The sequence below is a fragment of the Labeo rohita genome, chromosome 17 (genome assembly GCF_022985175.1).
Source record: "Labeo rohita strain BAU-BD-2019 chromosome 17, IGBB_LRoh.1.0, whole genome shotgun sequence".
NCBI lineage: Eukaryota > Metazoa > Chordata > Actinopteri > Cypriniformes > Cyprinidae > Labeo > Labeo rohita.
In genome coordinates, this window is record NC_066885.1 from 18,782,097 (window position 1) to 18,797,610 (window position 15,514).

The window sequence follows — 15,514 nt, forward strand, 5'->3', positions numbered from 1 at the left end:
ACCTTATTAATGTCCTTACTGCCTTTCTGGGCCTTGAACGTTGCTGTCTATGCAGGGTCAGAAAGCTATTGGATTTCATCAGTAATATCTTAATTTGTGTTTGAAAGATGAACGAAGGTCTTATGGGTTTGGAACGACATGAAAGTAGGTAATTAATGACATAATTTTCATTTTCGGGTGAACTCTCCCTTTCAGTTTATTAATTTTTGAGATTTATTGCCAGAACTTTCTTTTTTACTGTCATACAAAAAAATAAATAAATAAATAAAAATTTGTGTGTTCATTCCCATCGAGTATTCATGCATTGTTGGTGGAAAGCAGTTGGTCTGAGTGAGGGCTTGAAATCCCAGAATATGTCCTCATTATTATGGTTGGTAGTAATGAAGCGGGTCAGTTGCATGACAGGCCGGTCATGTGATGCCGACCTGATGCTGTCCATAAGGGGGCGACCTGCTCATTGTAGAACAGTGGTTCTCAGTCATTTCAACTTCACCATTGTCCACTATAATATTTAGCCCCATGACTTTATTTATGACTTTATTATTTATTTTTGCAATTTCTACTTGAATTATATTGAAGCTTGGCATAACAAAGTTCTTTTAAAGTAAGCATTTCACATCAACATTTTTCAGGATTGTGAGAATCCTGGTTCTTCAAAGACAAAAAAAGTTGTTTTTTGCTGCGGAGGTGAATTAAAATAAGCAGTATCAGTAACACTATTTTAAGATGTTCTTGTTACAGGTTACATGTACTTTTACAGTAAATGATGCATAATTACATGCAAATAACCCTAACTCAAACCCTAATCCTAACCCTAACCATAAAGTACATGTAGTTAATAATACTCAGTGCTTAAATGTATAATTGCACTGTAACAAGGACACCCTAAAATAAAGTGTAACCGAAATATTTGATTTGTAGTTGTTTTAGCTTATGTTAAAGGGGTCATCAGATGCAAAGTTCACTTTTACATGTTGTTTTAACATTTTTTGAACACTGTTTGAATACATCTACCCTACATTGATCAAAAATGCATGCAGTGGTTTTTAATTAATCTGTAAAAATAATATCCCCTTTTTCAAATCGAGCCATTCTCAGATACCTGTCGGTGTGGCGTCACACCGACAGAGGCCGCTCCCACGATAGTTGATTGACATGAGTGTCTTACCTCAGACCCACCTTAAATCAGCAGGAACATGTTCTATGTTCACGCGAATCATTTGTGATCCAGCTTCACTTACAGCAGAAGTGAGTACAAGGTTTTTTATGAATCTTTGCGATCACCTTTCCTAATAACGTACTAGTTGGGAAGTTTAGAGGCTAAACACGGCTAAATGTGGCTAAAGTAAACAAGCTTGTCACTCCACAGAGAGAAGAGAGGGGCGGGGCGAGCAGAGCTCATTAACATTTAAAGCAACCTCGACCAAAACGCAATGAATTTTGCAGAGCTGATTTTGGCAAGGTAAAAAGGGTGTTGTTTTACACAACCATTGAGAATTTTTAACCAAAGTACATTATAGACATTTCATTAAGACCGTAAAAGAATCATATCAACCTGTGGAAAATGGGCATCTGATGACCCCTTTAATAATTTTGTATTATTTAAAATCAAGTCGTTTTAAGGCCCCTAACCATAAAGTACATGTAGTTAATAAATATTACTCAATACTTCAAAGTATAAAATAAGCTAAAACAACTAAAAATCAGTATATTTTGGTTACACTTTATTTTAAGGTGACGTTGTTACAGTATAATTATACATTTATGTACTGAATAATATGAATTAACTACATGTACTTTATGGTTAGGATTATGGTTTGGGTTAGGGTTATTTGCATGTAATTATGCATAATTAATTGTTATTATAATAGTAAGTAAATGTAACGTGTAACAAGAACACCTTAAAATGTGAAATGCTTATTTTAAAAGTGGATATTTTTCTAATGAATATACTTTGTTACGCCAAGCTCTAAAATAATTTGAGTAGAATTGCAAAATAAATACACGGATAAATAAATAAATAAATAAAATTACTTCATCTAGAAGACTCTGATATCTTCATCTCATGTCAGTGTACATTATTTTGTTCAAAAGTACTTTTTATTTCTTTAGGGTTAAATGTTTTTTTTTTGTTTTTTGGCAAAAATGATTGAGTGCACCTTTAAACCTATGTCACCAAGCTCTTGGCAATCTTCTCTTCAGTCATCGCTGTTGTTTGGAACTGGATAGTGTGTGTTTTAAATGAGGGCACATGATATTTACACTCTGAGATCTCAGTCCTGTCCTGTGAGTGTGTGTGGTCTACAGTTTCACTGTTGTTGCTCTAGGATGTTTCCACATCACATACAGCTGATCAGGGCCACAATTTAACAAACCCAAGTCTATAAAGTGTTCTACTGGCACTGTCTGACTAAAAGATTGTATGACTGTGTACAGTCAATGCATCTACGTGGCCCCCAGAAAGTATTTGGACACTTTTGAAACATTCAAGTGCTTGAGTATCATTGCATTAGGCACAACATATTGCTTGCTTTTTCTTAACATTAATGTAATCTACCAAATCCACCAATTCAGACTTTCAGACGGTAATATTCTGTCTCATAAATCCTCTTAACCTGTTTGTTGTGTTGCTGCAGTGGGCCTGTGCTCTCATTGGCTGTGACCTCGAGCGGCGAGCAGTGTTTTAGTGGTGGAATCGATTCAACAATACAGTGGTGGAACATCCCCAGCTCTAACGTAGACCCGTATGACACATATGGTGAGAAGGAGAAGATAAATCATTTTGATACTTAAAAACAAGCAAGAATTTAAAAGCAGGAAACCTGCCTTCTCACTAGTATCTTTTCTGTGTGTGTCCTCTGTTTCACTCAGATCCCAGCGTGTTGGCTGGTACGTTGTTGGGTCACAGTGACGCAGTGTGGGGATTGGCTTACAGTGGAATCAAAAACCGGCTGCTCTCCTGTTCAGCTGATGGGACAATCAAGCTGTGGAACCCTCAAGAGAAGTCACCGTGTCTCAGCACATTTAACTCAGATAGAGGTAAGCGTAATGTATCTTGTTTGTACCGTAATCGATTGACATGTGGGCAAACTAATTTTTTCATTTCCTGTCTTTCAGATCATGGTGTTCCCACATCAATTGATTTCAATGGGTGTGATCCAGCTCATATGGTGGCGTCCTACAACACAGGCGATGTTGTTGTTTATGATTTAGAGACATCACAGCCCCTCGTGGTATTCTCTGCACAGGGAGAGAGCGGTATGTCCTTTACTTTCGTTCTAAAAAAGACAAAGTGAAAATGTCATGTAATATTATAGTTCAGTAATTTAATTACAGGAGCGTGAGAGTTGGATTTGTCATGTTTACTTTCTTCTGCTTTGTTGCAGCTATTCCTTTTGGGAATCACATTAATAAAGTAGTCACTCACCCCACCCTGCCAATCACAGTCACCGCTCACGAGGATAGACACATCAAATTCTTTGATAATAAATCAGGTGACTTTTTTTTTATTGTTTCATAAAATATACATGCAGTACTATTTACAAGTTTTTTGTTTTGTTTTTTGTTTTTCATTTAAATTTTTCTGGATTCCGTTTCAGTATTTCTATTTAGAAATTGTATTCATCAAATTGAAATGAAATCTGAAATTGAAATCATAAAACTTACAATATTAAACAGCAATTTAAAAAAAGTTTAACAAAAATGACATTTACACCATACGTAATGTTTTTGTTATTTCCCAAATTCTTTTTTTTTTATTTTTCCCAAATTGCATTTTCCCCCATTTTTTTAATGATTAAATAAAATTTTATTAATCAAATGCATGTCTAATTAATTGAAATCATGAAACTAACAATATTAAACAGCAGTTTCTAAAAGTTGAACAAAAATTACATTTTAAAGCCATATGAAATGTTTTACTTTTTCCCAAATTCCATTTGATTTTTTTTTTCCAAATTGCATGTTAATTTTTCCGCTTTTTTATTTTTTCGACTCTGTTTTAATGGTTAAATTAATTTTTACTCACCAAAAAGCATTTCTTATTCATTGAAATTATGAAACTTGCAGTATTAAACAGCAATTTATTAAAAGTTTAACAAAAATACATTTTAATGCCCTATGAAATGCATTTTTGTTTTATTTTTACCAAATTTGTTTTATATAATTTTTTTCTGAATTCCATTTTAATGGTTTCATAAAATGTTAACAATCAAAAGCATGTCTAATTAATTCATTTTGTATGAAAAAATGTATTATTTTATTTATTCCTTTTTTTCCCCAGAAATACTGTATGTGTATTTATGTGTATTTACATTTTTCTGCTAAATAAATTCTGGGAAATAATTTTCTGGTAAAAAAAAAATATATATATATATATTTTAAAGACAATGTTTTAATAATACTTTTATTAATAATGTGAAACATTATTACAATTTACAATAGTTGTTTTCTGTTGTAATATTTTTTAAAATGTCAATTTTAAAGTGGTGTCACATGATCTTTGAAAAATCATTCTAATATGCTAATTTGTTCCTCAAGTAACATTTCTTATGATCATCACTGTTAAAAACAGTGCTGCTTAATATTTTTGTATAAACCATGATACCTTTTACAGGATTCTTTGTTAAATAGAAAGTTCAAAAGAACAGTATTCATTTGAGAAGCAATTTTGTGGAACATTTTAAATCAATTCAATGCATTCTTGCTGAATTTCTTTAAAAAAGACTTATATTTGTCTGAATTGTGTTGTTTTTTTTATATGAATAATTATATTCATATGATCATACGTTATAAGTTGTTTTAGTCATTTATTTAAAACCTCAGAAAAAATATCAGTGTATTATTAGTTCATAAAACATTTTTGTTCAATCATATTTTGCCAGAAGTCGATTATATATGCCACAAATAAGATTTGTTGATGTCTGGGATTACCTTCCATCCGTCTCTCTTTGTAGGTAAAGCCATACATGCAATGGTGGCTCACTTGGATGCTGTTACTAGTCTGGCCATAGATCCAAATGGCATCTACTTGATGTCAGGAAGTAAGTGTTTCTTTTTTCCCCCCTTCAGCTACTGTATTAAAGTTGTCTCACTTTACTCTACTACTATCGTTTGTGACCCTGAACCACAAAACCTTTTTTTAAGTAGCATGGGTATATTTGCAGCAATAGCCAAAAATACATCAAATGGTTCAAAATTATCGTTTTTTCTTTTATGCCAAAAATCATTATGATATTAAGTAAAGATCATGTTCCGTGCAGGTTTTTTGTAAATTTCCTAATGTAAATGTATCAACACGTAGCTTTTGATTAGTAATATGCATTGCTAAGAATTTGGACAACTTTAAAGGCAATTTTTGCACCCTCAGATTCCAGATTTTCAAATAGTTGTATGACTGGTTTTGTGATTCTGGTTATAAATATATACATTTATTACATTTATTATTGACAGACAGATGTATAATTTTACGCTGAATTGTCATAAATATAAACTTAATGTCTCTTCTTCTAACACAGGTCATGATAGTTCCATCCGCTTGTGGAACGTGGACAGCAAGACATGCGTACAGGAGGTTACCGCGCACAGGAAAAAGTCAGACGAGGCCATATACGACGTTGCCTTCCACCCATCTAAGGCATACATAGGAAGCGCCGGAGCCGATGCCCTGGCCAAAGTGTTTGTATAAAAGCACGTCCGAATTAATGCATACGTAAAGACGAGAGAAAGAAAGGACTGCTTCACTGCCTTGTGTAACAAGAGTAGCATTTCTCACACTACATTGAAGTGGCTTCCACCTACGCTGTCAATCCCACACCACACACACAACCGATACCAGGTGCCAAGAGGGGGACGTGCCGTTTTTTTTTTTTTTTTTTTTTTTTTTTTTTTTTTTTTGTTTTTTTGCGAAGCCAGTGTGGAGTGCTCAATCAGTTTTAATCTTTTTTGTTTTCCTCAAAAAAAGAAAAAATTAACTGTAATTTACTGTAAGTCAAAGCTGGAGTGAAACCAGTGCTTGTAGCCTTTTGACTGGTTTTGAACCGAGCTGATAATGTGTCCTGTAGGTATGTTTCAATGACCATGGAGTGGTTATCATGTTCATCCATCAGTAGCTTGTCACCTACCATCATCCGGGCACCGGAGGAACTGAGTCCCGCCCTGCCGAGCCATAATCCAGACCCTAATCTCAGTCACCCTAATGTAGCGTGCAAACGAATACAGTTAAACTCAGTCAACCTTCATACCTTTAGCGTTTGTTTCATTTCTTTGTGTAAAAAAGTATAGTTTTTATAATCAATTTTATATAAATAAAGACTGTCATAAAACCGCTGAAAATCACCTTTTTTTAAAGGGACTATAATCCCACTCAAGCCCTCCATTTTACGCGGTTCTCCTTCATGAAGGTCTTGTGTTTCTGGAAACCCTGGATGAGTGCTCTCCTCACGCATACTACATTGCTTTACCGTCGTTTTATCACATAACGGAGAGACCGTACGCTAGTAGAAGCACAGCGCGTGGTGCCCTGAGAGCTTTTAGGAATTTGCAAATAAACTGCAACATCCTGTCACTATGTGATGTTTCTGTACACCTTACTGTAAAATGAGTTTAAGTATCACAGGTTAGAAATCCGAACGCTATTTATTTTCAGTTTGTGGATAGTCTTATCCTTTGTTCAGAGCATAGCTTGATGGTAACTCAAAGATTGGGCTGTCGCTAACCAAACCGAACAGGCAATCTGATAGGAAATTAACGTATGTAACGGCTCTGTTTAAACATACCGACCGAAAACGAGGTTTGAAGTCGCCTCGTGATGCTGGAGATCATGGGAGAAACGAGAGGTTAAAGGGATTGTTCACCAAAAATGAAAAAACCTGTCATTTACTCTCCCTCATGTCGTAACTGGAACATAAAAGCTATTTTGAGGAACGAAATGGAACTCGATGGAATGTTGGTTACCAACATTCTTCTGTCTTTCTGTGTGTGTTTAGAATGATGTGAGGGCGGGTAAATGATAGAATTTAAATTTTTGGGATTGGAGTCAATCGAATTTACTCTAAATATTTGGTTTGGTCGTTCTGCCCCAATCTGCTCAATGATTTTTAAAGGAAAAAAAATGCAGTTTATGGTGTAACAAAAGACCTTTTGTTTGTGTAATGCATGATTAATACTACAATAAAGTATTTTTTCTAGTCTTCCAAAAGTTCTGATCAGTTTGAAGAGTTTTGATGAGTTTTGTAAGGTTTTTGATTTACTACGAATCAACAGATTTTAAAGATTGTACCACATAGCAAAACAACTGTTGAAAAGTAATGTATATAAAATGTCTATAATAAATATTAAATGGTGTATCTGTATATGCAACATGCTCCTTGTCTCGACAATTAATGCAGCGTTGTATTTATCACGGGTCATTGACGAATGACGATTGCCAGGATTCACTATTGTGTTACTGAGAACAACCCGCCTAAATTAATACACGTGTTATGTTTCTGATGATGCTCAGCCTGTTCAGATGACGATGTTCAGCTCGTCAAGTTGTACAAACACCTTGTCCTTTATTGAGAAGAAAGTAATAAATTATAAACAAATGTACAAGCAGTTTGATGCCCCTCCTCCCCTCTGTTTTCATTGCGTGAGACAGTAAAGCATGCATATGGAAAGGTACACAGAAAACAGGTTCGATAAATACATGAACGTATAATTTAAGAAAAGGAAAGAAGAAACGATATATAATCAAAACGTTGACTTTTCAACCTCATCGCACACCCGGACATACGTGACTGATCGTGAAAACGTGATGTAACTTACTACAGTGCATGTATATTGTTTGCTACCCCTGGGAAGGACTATATTTTATTATATAACCCAGATCTATTTATGCAGTTGTGTGAATGAAAGCTGTGTACTGCCATTAGAATGCATATGAGGGCGCTGTTTCACTGACAATCCTCATCATGACTGGAATTGAATCTTCAAGTCCCGAAATTAACATAAAAGAGCCTTTTGTTACAGTGACCCCTCCTCAGGAAAAAAATAATAATAATAATAATAAAATAAAGACGCGCCAGAAGCAGCGAATGAATGTTTTTTCACCAGGAACATAAAGAGAAAGACTATAAATCACAAATAATTACATTCTCCACATTATAGAGAGGTTGACATACAATACTGTGTGATACATTCTCAATTAAGCTGTAAAATCCTTTGGATCAAACGTACCAATACCTTTTTTTTAAAACAAAACAATTCGAATCCCTTTTTTCTACAAAAGACAATGGTGATTTTTTTTTTCTTCTTATTCACGCTTACACTTTTTTTTCCTCCTTCCTCTCCTCCTTTTCTTACTTTCTATTCAGTTGCACTGTCTAATTGAACTCTGTGAAGTCCCTGCAGATGCCTCGTACGATGGGCTGCTGGAACTGCGCAAGGCCGGTGAACTCACGAGTGAAAAACACATGGCTTTCCTTGGGCTCGGATGCCATCGCCTTCAGATCTTCCATGGGAGCCCAAGCAACACCCACTGTAAACACAGTGATTCCTGTGAAGAAATGAGAAGAACATGGTCAAGATAATTTTGTGCATTGGAGATACATTTTAGAGCTCTTAAATGTTTTAGAGATCCATCTACACCCTTGCCACCTCAGGGACCTTTGCTATAAAAATAAGGCTAGATTTTGTTTGTATAACTTTAAATAAGAACATTATCTTCTCAACACACTCCCTAGACCTTCAAAACCCCAGGTTCTAGATGAAACATCAGTGTAAAAAGCGTACCCTCCCGCTGGGCGGCCATAGCCGGCCCTCTCACATCATCGTAAGACTGTCCGTCAGTGATGATGATGAGGAAGTTCTTGTTGGAGCCTGTGCGAGGTTTAAAGAGACTCCGCACAGAATAGTTGATGGCGTCTCCAGTGGCCGTTCCTCCGCTCATGTACGGGATGTTCTGCAGGGCCCTCAGAGCATTATCTTTTGTGGTGTGGTCGTTGAAGTTGAACTCCATCCTTTGGTCGTAGGTGAACTGAATGGCGCCGATGCGAGAGCCGACGTCAGAGATGTCAAAGTGACGTGCGACGGAGACGAGAAGGTCCAGAACGAGTCGAAAGTTGCCATCGCCTACGCTGCTGGAGCCATCGATCAGGAAGCCCAGGTTGACTGAGTTGTAGCACGTCTTGCTGCAGAGCATCTGATCGATGGAGCAAAGTTTATGAGCGAGTGGCTTCACAAACTTGTTGGTGCTAAACCAGCTGGGCATGGTGAAGGTGAAGAACTCATTGTCCTTGCACACTGCCTGTGAGATTGGTATAAATGGATTTCAGCAAACGCAGATGTTACCGTGTTTTTTTTTTTTTTTCCACCATGAATTCAACATCTTACCTTTCTCATGAAATCGTGATCGTTCACTAGGCTCGCCTCCTCAGGGGCAGGTTTGGCGACAGACACAAAGAAGACGTTAATACCAGACTCTCTGGCTAAAATCGATGCCTCCTCCACATTATCAGAAGGCCACCCGTCGACAAACACCACAATGATTCGTGGGTAACCTCTCCGAACACCAAAATCCGGATTGTAGAAGTTCCTCACAGTGTGTAGTATGGCCTTACCTGTGCAAAAGGCAATAACTCAAGCCTGACAAGTTCAGCTTATTGAAACCAAAGCATCTTCAATATTAAGTCAATCCAGCTAAAGCCATTATGTGACAGAGATGTAAGGAATGAGTTTAATACAAGATAATATATATGTGGCATGCTGTCAATTATTAAACAAAGGCATACTGATGGTGAAAAAAAGTGAAAAAATGCATTTACAATGGAAGTCTATGGACAAAAGCATTTTGGTACAATTAGTCATTAGCTATGTTTCCATTGCCCTGTTTTATGCGCATTTATTGCATCAGAAACTAGTGATGGAAATGCCAAATTTCAACAGAAAAAAATCCTTTCATTCGCAAAAATGTTTTTATACTTGCTTGAGGTCTTTTTTGACTTGTGCTGAAACAGAGGACAGATCTCGCTACACAGCATCTGAAATGTTGTTACGGTCATTCTTCACATTGACTAGGTTTTCGATTTTGTTCTCTTTGACTCGTTGGGAGGAAACTGCTTATTCACAATTTTTTTATGTGATATTCAAATTTGTGCACAAGTTAAATTCACAACTTTGGATGGAAACCCTGTTGGTGATTCATTTATTCAACCAATTCTACAACACTTGATTCCTTCAGGAACGAAACAAATAACTGCCTCGAGTGACTGAATTATTCACTCAACCCATTAGTTTAAAAAATGCTTATTTGTTCAGGAATGAAACAAATTTATGACAGTTATTGAATCATCACTGAAGGTGTTTCTCATAAATGTGCAAATGTTGTGGCTTCATTTGGAACTGTTTTCTTTTGTAAAAATAGGCAAGTCACTGCTAAAACTGTCTAAAATTTCACAAAGGTAAAGTCACTTAGTATAACTGTGGTATAAAAGTGTCACACGCATGCTGTTGGTCTGAATATCAGCATGTTCGGAATAAGAACATCAGCTCAGAATGAGAGGTTTCCGCCCGAATGTAAGACAGGGTCAATGTTTAAGTAAACTAAATCTGTCATTTCCGTGGAAGAAAAACAAAACAAAACAAAACAAAAAGTGGGTTCAAGTGCACTACAAGTGGTAACTGAATACATTTCTTAATACAGAGACAGTATGTTCTTCACTTCCAGAACAAAAATTTACAGATAATTTACTCACCCCCTTGTCATCCAAGATGTTCATGTCTTTCTTTCTTCAGTCGTAAAGAAATTATGTTTTTTGAGGAAAACATTTCAGGATTTCTCTCTATATAGTGGACTTCTATGGTGCCCATGAGTTTAAACTTCCAAAAAGCAGTTTAAATGCAGCTTCAAAGGACTTTAAATCTTATCTAATGAAACGATCAGTTATTTTCTAAAAAAAACATTACAATTTATATACTTTCAACCTCAAACGCTCATCTTGTCTAGGTCTGCGTGCACTCCGGTTCAAGACAGTTAGGGTATGTCAAAAAAAAAACCATCTCATTTTCTCCTCCAATTTCAAAATCGACTTACATCGCTTTCCTGCACCTTCACTTTGTAAACACTGGATCAGTACTTCTGCTGCGATGTAGGGCAATTTTGAAGTTAGAGGACAAAATGAGATGGGAGTTTTTCGACCTACCCTAACTGTCTTGAACCGGAATACACAGAGTTCACGCAGAGCTAGGCAAGACGAGCGTTTGAGGTTAAAAAGTATATAAATTGTCAATTTTTTTTTTTTTTTTTTTTTTTTTTTTTTTTTTTAGAAAATAACTGATCATTTCACTAGATAAGAACATTCTTCCTCGGGTGGGTTTAGAGCTCTTTGAAGCTGTATTTAAACTGCATTTTTGAAGTTCAAACTTGCAGGCACCATAGAAGTTCATTATATGGAGAGAAATTCTAAAATGTTTTCCTCAAAAAATGACTGAAGAAAGAAAGACATGGATGACAAGGGGGTGAGTAAATTATATGTAACTTTTTGTTCTGGAAGTGAATTATTCCTTTAAAGCACATTTTAGTTCATATTCATTGTGTACCAAAATAGCACATTTCTGTACACTTAGATATTCTTAAGATTATCTAAAAAAGTACTAAAGAATAACTTTACAAAATTAGTGTGTGAAAATAACATTATTAAGTACATTATGAAAGTGCACTTTTTCCGCCTGGGTTTAAAAGGATAGCTCACCCCAAAATGAAATTCTATCATCATTTATTCACATTCAAATTCTTCTGATGAACACAAAATATTTTCCATGTTATGGAAGTCAGTGGGGACCAGCAACTGTTACCCACATTCTTAAAAAAAATCTTCTTTTATGTTAAACAGAAAAAGGAAATCCATACCACTATGGAACAACTTGAGGGTGAGTAAATGACGACAGAATTTTCAACTTTAAATCTTGTAGTTGCACTTTCAAAACTGTATTTTAATGTATTTCGGAGACCTATTGATTTCCATTGTAAGTGCATTACTGTGAATGGCAATTTTTTTATTTTATTTTTTTAAATAGATTCTAAATTCATTTAATTTTTGTAATTAATTTAAAATGTGAATTGAATGTGAGGTTATAAACCTGTATTTGTATTGCCCCCAATGTATGGAATCTCTTTGATGGCAAAAGTCAGATCTTTGGCTGTTGTATAGTTTGACAAGTAGAATTCAGTTCGAGGTGTCTCACTAGAAAGAAAAACATAAAGTTATACTCACTGACAAAGGAAACATTTGCTAAACGATTTGGATTTGCACAGATCACCTGGTTTGCACCACTCCTACATGAGGACCTGGTGTTCCAACCTTCAGCATGGCTACAAGTTTACTGACAAAGCTCTTCTGCAGGTTGAACCGCCGCTGTCCAATGTTGTAGCTGCCATCCAGCAGGAAAGCCATATCGACTGGGCAATCTGGAACAACATTTACACAGCACTTTCTTATCATGATCATATTTGCTTTGGCTAACGGATTAAAACTAAATTAAGACTAAATTAGATTGGAAAATCAGCTCATGCAGACCCCTGTTCGCTGTTGCTGGAGGAGGCTTCTTCACTGTTTTTTTTACTGGTTTCTTGGCTGCAAGAGAGAAGTAGGGATACTGAATGTAGACTACACAAGTCAGTTTTTTCCAGTTCCACATCTGAATGCTTCTTACCTGCTCCAGATGCAACAGTGGCAGAGCTGCTGGTTTGGCTGGACACTTCCAAAGGCAAGCTAATTGTTCCTGAGAAAAACAAAAAGTAAACCTTGCATTTGTAAACAAATCTACAAATCATAAATCAAAACAGACACTAGCATTTGCAGTGAAGCAAATCGTAATTGTCTCCACTCACTTGCTACAGTGAAAGATGAGCTCCATTGCGACAGGGATTGAGACTGGATGCCGTGAGCGTATGAGCTTAGGTAGTTTGTCCTCCCTTGCAGCCCGTGAACCTCCACAGGTCCACCCGATAGACCTATGATTCCTCTGGAGGACAGACAAAACTTTCTTTGCTTTTGGAGTTTCTTCAAGTATGGCAAGTCAATCACTTCTGTGATTGTACCTGTGTATTGCTGCTCCACATATGCTGGAAATAGAGGCATAGACTCCCGAACCAAACACTGACAGACTCCAGAGAGTGCAATTCGCCGGGCAGAGCACTATCTGACGCGAGTCTGGTAGGTCCACCGCTCGGGTTCCACAGCTAATTGGTGTTGGAACTAAGACATGTATAAGACGTTACCCATAAAATTATTATTTGTGACCCTGGACCACAAGACCAGTCATAAGGGTCACTTTTTTTGAAACTGAGATTTATACATTATCTGAAAGTTGAATAAATAAGCTTTCTATTGTATGGTTTGTTAAGACAGGATTTGGCTGAGATACAACTATTTGAAAATCTGGAGTCTGAGGGTGCAAAAAAATCCAGATACTAAGAAAATCACCTTTAAAGTTTTGATATATTTACAGTAGGAAATTTACAAAATATTTTCATGGAACATGATAACCTAATGATTTTTGGCAATTCGACAATTTTGACCCATATTTTTGCCTATTGCTACAAACATACCCGTGCTACTTAATACTGGTTTTGTGGTCCAGGGTCACATTTATCTTTCAAATAAAACAATTATATATTTTTTTTAAAATGATGTTAACTTACATTTTTTTCCCAAAAAGTTCTCTTAGCTACTATTAAATTCAATGAATTAATGCAAAATAAACTGAATTAAAACATTTAAGTGTCATGTTACAAAAACTGCAAATAAAGTGTCTCTAACCTTTTAAAAATGTTACATATTTTCTCTAATGTAACTCAATTCCTAATATTTAATATGAAAAGAGCTGAAAAAAAGAGAATTAAAAATGAAATTCACTGACCATTTAAATCTGATCCAAATGTGCAACAGGTCAAAGACAGAACACCTGTGTAAAAAAATAAATAAAATAAATAAATAATAATAATGCAATGGCATTTGTGCATCATGGCAATAATTCAGAAGAACACAAAAGAAATGTTCAGTAAAAATAACTTTGAACAAACTAATTGCCTACCTAATACATGAAGTACAGCAAACCACATCGACATGGTTAATGAAGATATCTGTAGAGAAAAAAAAAACACATTATACCACGCAACAATGAAAAAACTTTCTTAATCATTTTTATTTTTGAAAAGTACAAAAATACTTCTTCTAAGGCTATACAATATATCTTCATTTTTTGTCTTTTATTTGGGTGTTGCAATATTTATTTTGCACAGAGAAGTGAAATTAGATATGATACAGGAAAAATGTAATCTCCCTAGACACATCCATCACAAACAGCTCCTTTGGAACTGCATACTTCAGTTAATCCACTCACGAATGAAGGAGAAGGAGAGCGAGAGAAGGAATGAAGAAGAAAAAAGTGCATATCTGGATATATAAAATTAGCTCTAGTAAAAAGCACCAAACAGCCAAAAATCATCAACCTATGAAGATTAAATCCAACTTACAGATATTGTGTAGGATGACGTTTCCTCAGCCTTAAAAGCTTTATAGAAAAAAAAATAAAGTAATTCCGTTATGGATGATATTCCAGAGGTGTCTGAATATTGAGGAAAGAGCTAGTCCTTTAAATAATGTCCCCGAAAACCCCAACGATTCCCTGCTGACATCACAAGAGGCGGGCCTTACATCCAAACCACCTGAAAAGGACATTGTTTTAAACTCTCCTGCTTTCAGCCGTTTAGATATAATATGTCCTACAGTTTGTACCTACATAAAACTAAATGCTTTAACACTGTATAGCCTAGTTAGGTCAGTGATGGGGAATAAAGAAACAGAGGGTTACAGAGACGAGAATAAACAACAAATGAACGCCGCCACACGCACATGTCATGACTAGGCCCTGATTGGGGGTTGAAAACTTTGCCCTGAGGCTAATGAGCACACAATCTCATCCAAAATGGTCTGAATGGACCTCAAAGTCATTTGAGAAGACCTGACTAAACAGAATAGTGCATCAAGAAGTCATTTAGAAGATATTTTTTTTTATCTTAAATGACTTTGCATCAAAACACCCTCTTGAAACAAGGCTTATGCTGCAAAAACTGTAAGTTATCCATGAGTGCAAAGACAATTGAGCGCATTAGCACGAGACTGCTTTCAAAGAGGTCTCTGTCTTCTCTTAGTAACTTTTATGTAATCATCCTGCATCAGCTGAACCGTGGACCATTTCCAGGTTTAATCCTGGCAGCAAAGAGGAATATGATAGGTTTGTGTTTACTGTGGCATCTCACAACTCATTGGCATTTACTGATTAAGTGCTGTGGAAGTTTGTAAGGGTATGTGGTGTGCCACAAGGTGCTTATTCAGTGCGACAAATTAAAAACCTCTCAAGGAATGACACTCAATCCATCTGTTATGAGCCTCTTTGAACAACTGCTCATTGTAACAACTGGGAACTGTCCCAGTGTCTTAATTAATGAATATTTCACAGCACACAAAGTCTA

At 35.9% G+C, this 15,514-nt stretch overlaps 2 protein-coding genes across 2 annotated transcripts in view; one reads left to right on the plus strand and one right to left on the minus strand.

Moving 5' to 3' along the window:
* The window catches only part of strn3 (striatin, calmodulin binding protein 3), a 29,280-nt gene extending 21,559 nt beyond the window's left edge, over positions 1–7,721 (plus strand). Inside the window, exons 11-16 of the mRNA XM_051133701.1 lie at positions 2,637–2,758; positions 2,872–3,039; positions 3,118–3,258; positions 3,387–3,494; positions 4,956–5,042; positions 5,517–7,721. Coding sequence (XP_050989658.1) covers positions 2,637–2,758; positions 2,872–3,039; positions 3,118–3,258; positions 3,387–3,494; positions 4,956–5,042; positions 5,517–5,686 — 796 coding nt within the window. The 3' untranslated portion in view covers positions 5,687–7,721. The remainder of the gene's footprint in view (positions 1–2,636; positions 2,759–2,871; positions 3,040–3,117; positions 3,259–3,386; positions 3,495–4,955; positions 5,043–5,516) is intronic.
* A 214-nt stretch (positions 7,722–7,935) lies between these two features.
* coch (coagulation factor C homolog, cochlin (Limulus polyphemus)) lies at positions 7,936–14,607 on the minus strand. Its single transcript, XM_051133702.1, has 12 exons — positions 14,516–14,607; positions 14,074–14,122; positions 13,900–13,944; positions 13,079–13,235; positions 12,869–13,002; positions 12,691–12,759; positions 12,555–12,611; positions 12,298–12,445; positions 12,118–12,221; positions 9,373–9,599; positions 8,773–9,286; positions 7,936–8,536 (listed from the first exon to the last, which is right to left on the minus strand). Exons 2-12 carry the CDS (start codon positions 14,105–14,107, stop codon positions 8,364–8,366), a joined length of 1,662 nt encoding a protein of 553 aa, XP_050989659.1. The 5' UTR covers positions 14,108–14,122; positions 14,516–14,607; the 3' UTR covers positions 7,936–8,363.
* Between the last annotated feature and the right edge of the window lie 907 nt (positions 14,608–15,514).

What these genes read in the sequence shown, in the direction of transcription:
- coch (XM_051133702.1), bottom strand. Translation starts at nt 14,107, where the DNA reads ATGTCGATGTGGTTTGCTGTACTTCATGTATTAG. An exon ending in CTCATCTTTCACTGTAGCAA is followed by an intron (nt 12,760 to 12,868) that starts GTGAGTGGAGAC and finishes TGTTTTTCTCAG; the next exon opens with GAACAATTAGCTTGCCTTTG. An exon ending in ATCACGATTTCATGAGAAAG is followed by an intron (nt 9,287 to 9,372) that starts GTAAGATGTTGA and finishes CCAATCTCACAG; the next exon opens with GCAGTGTGCAAGGACAATGA.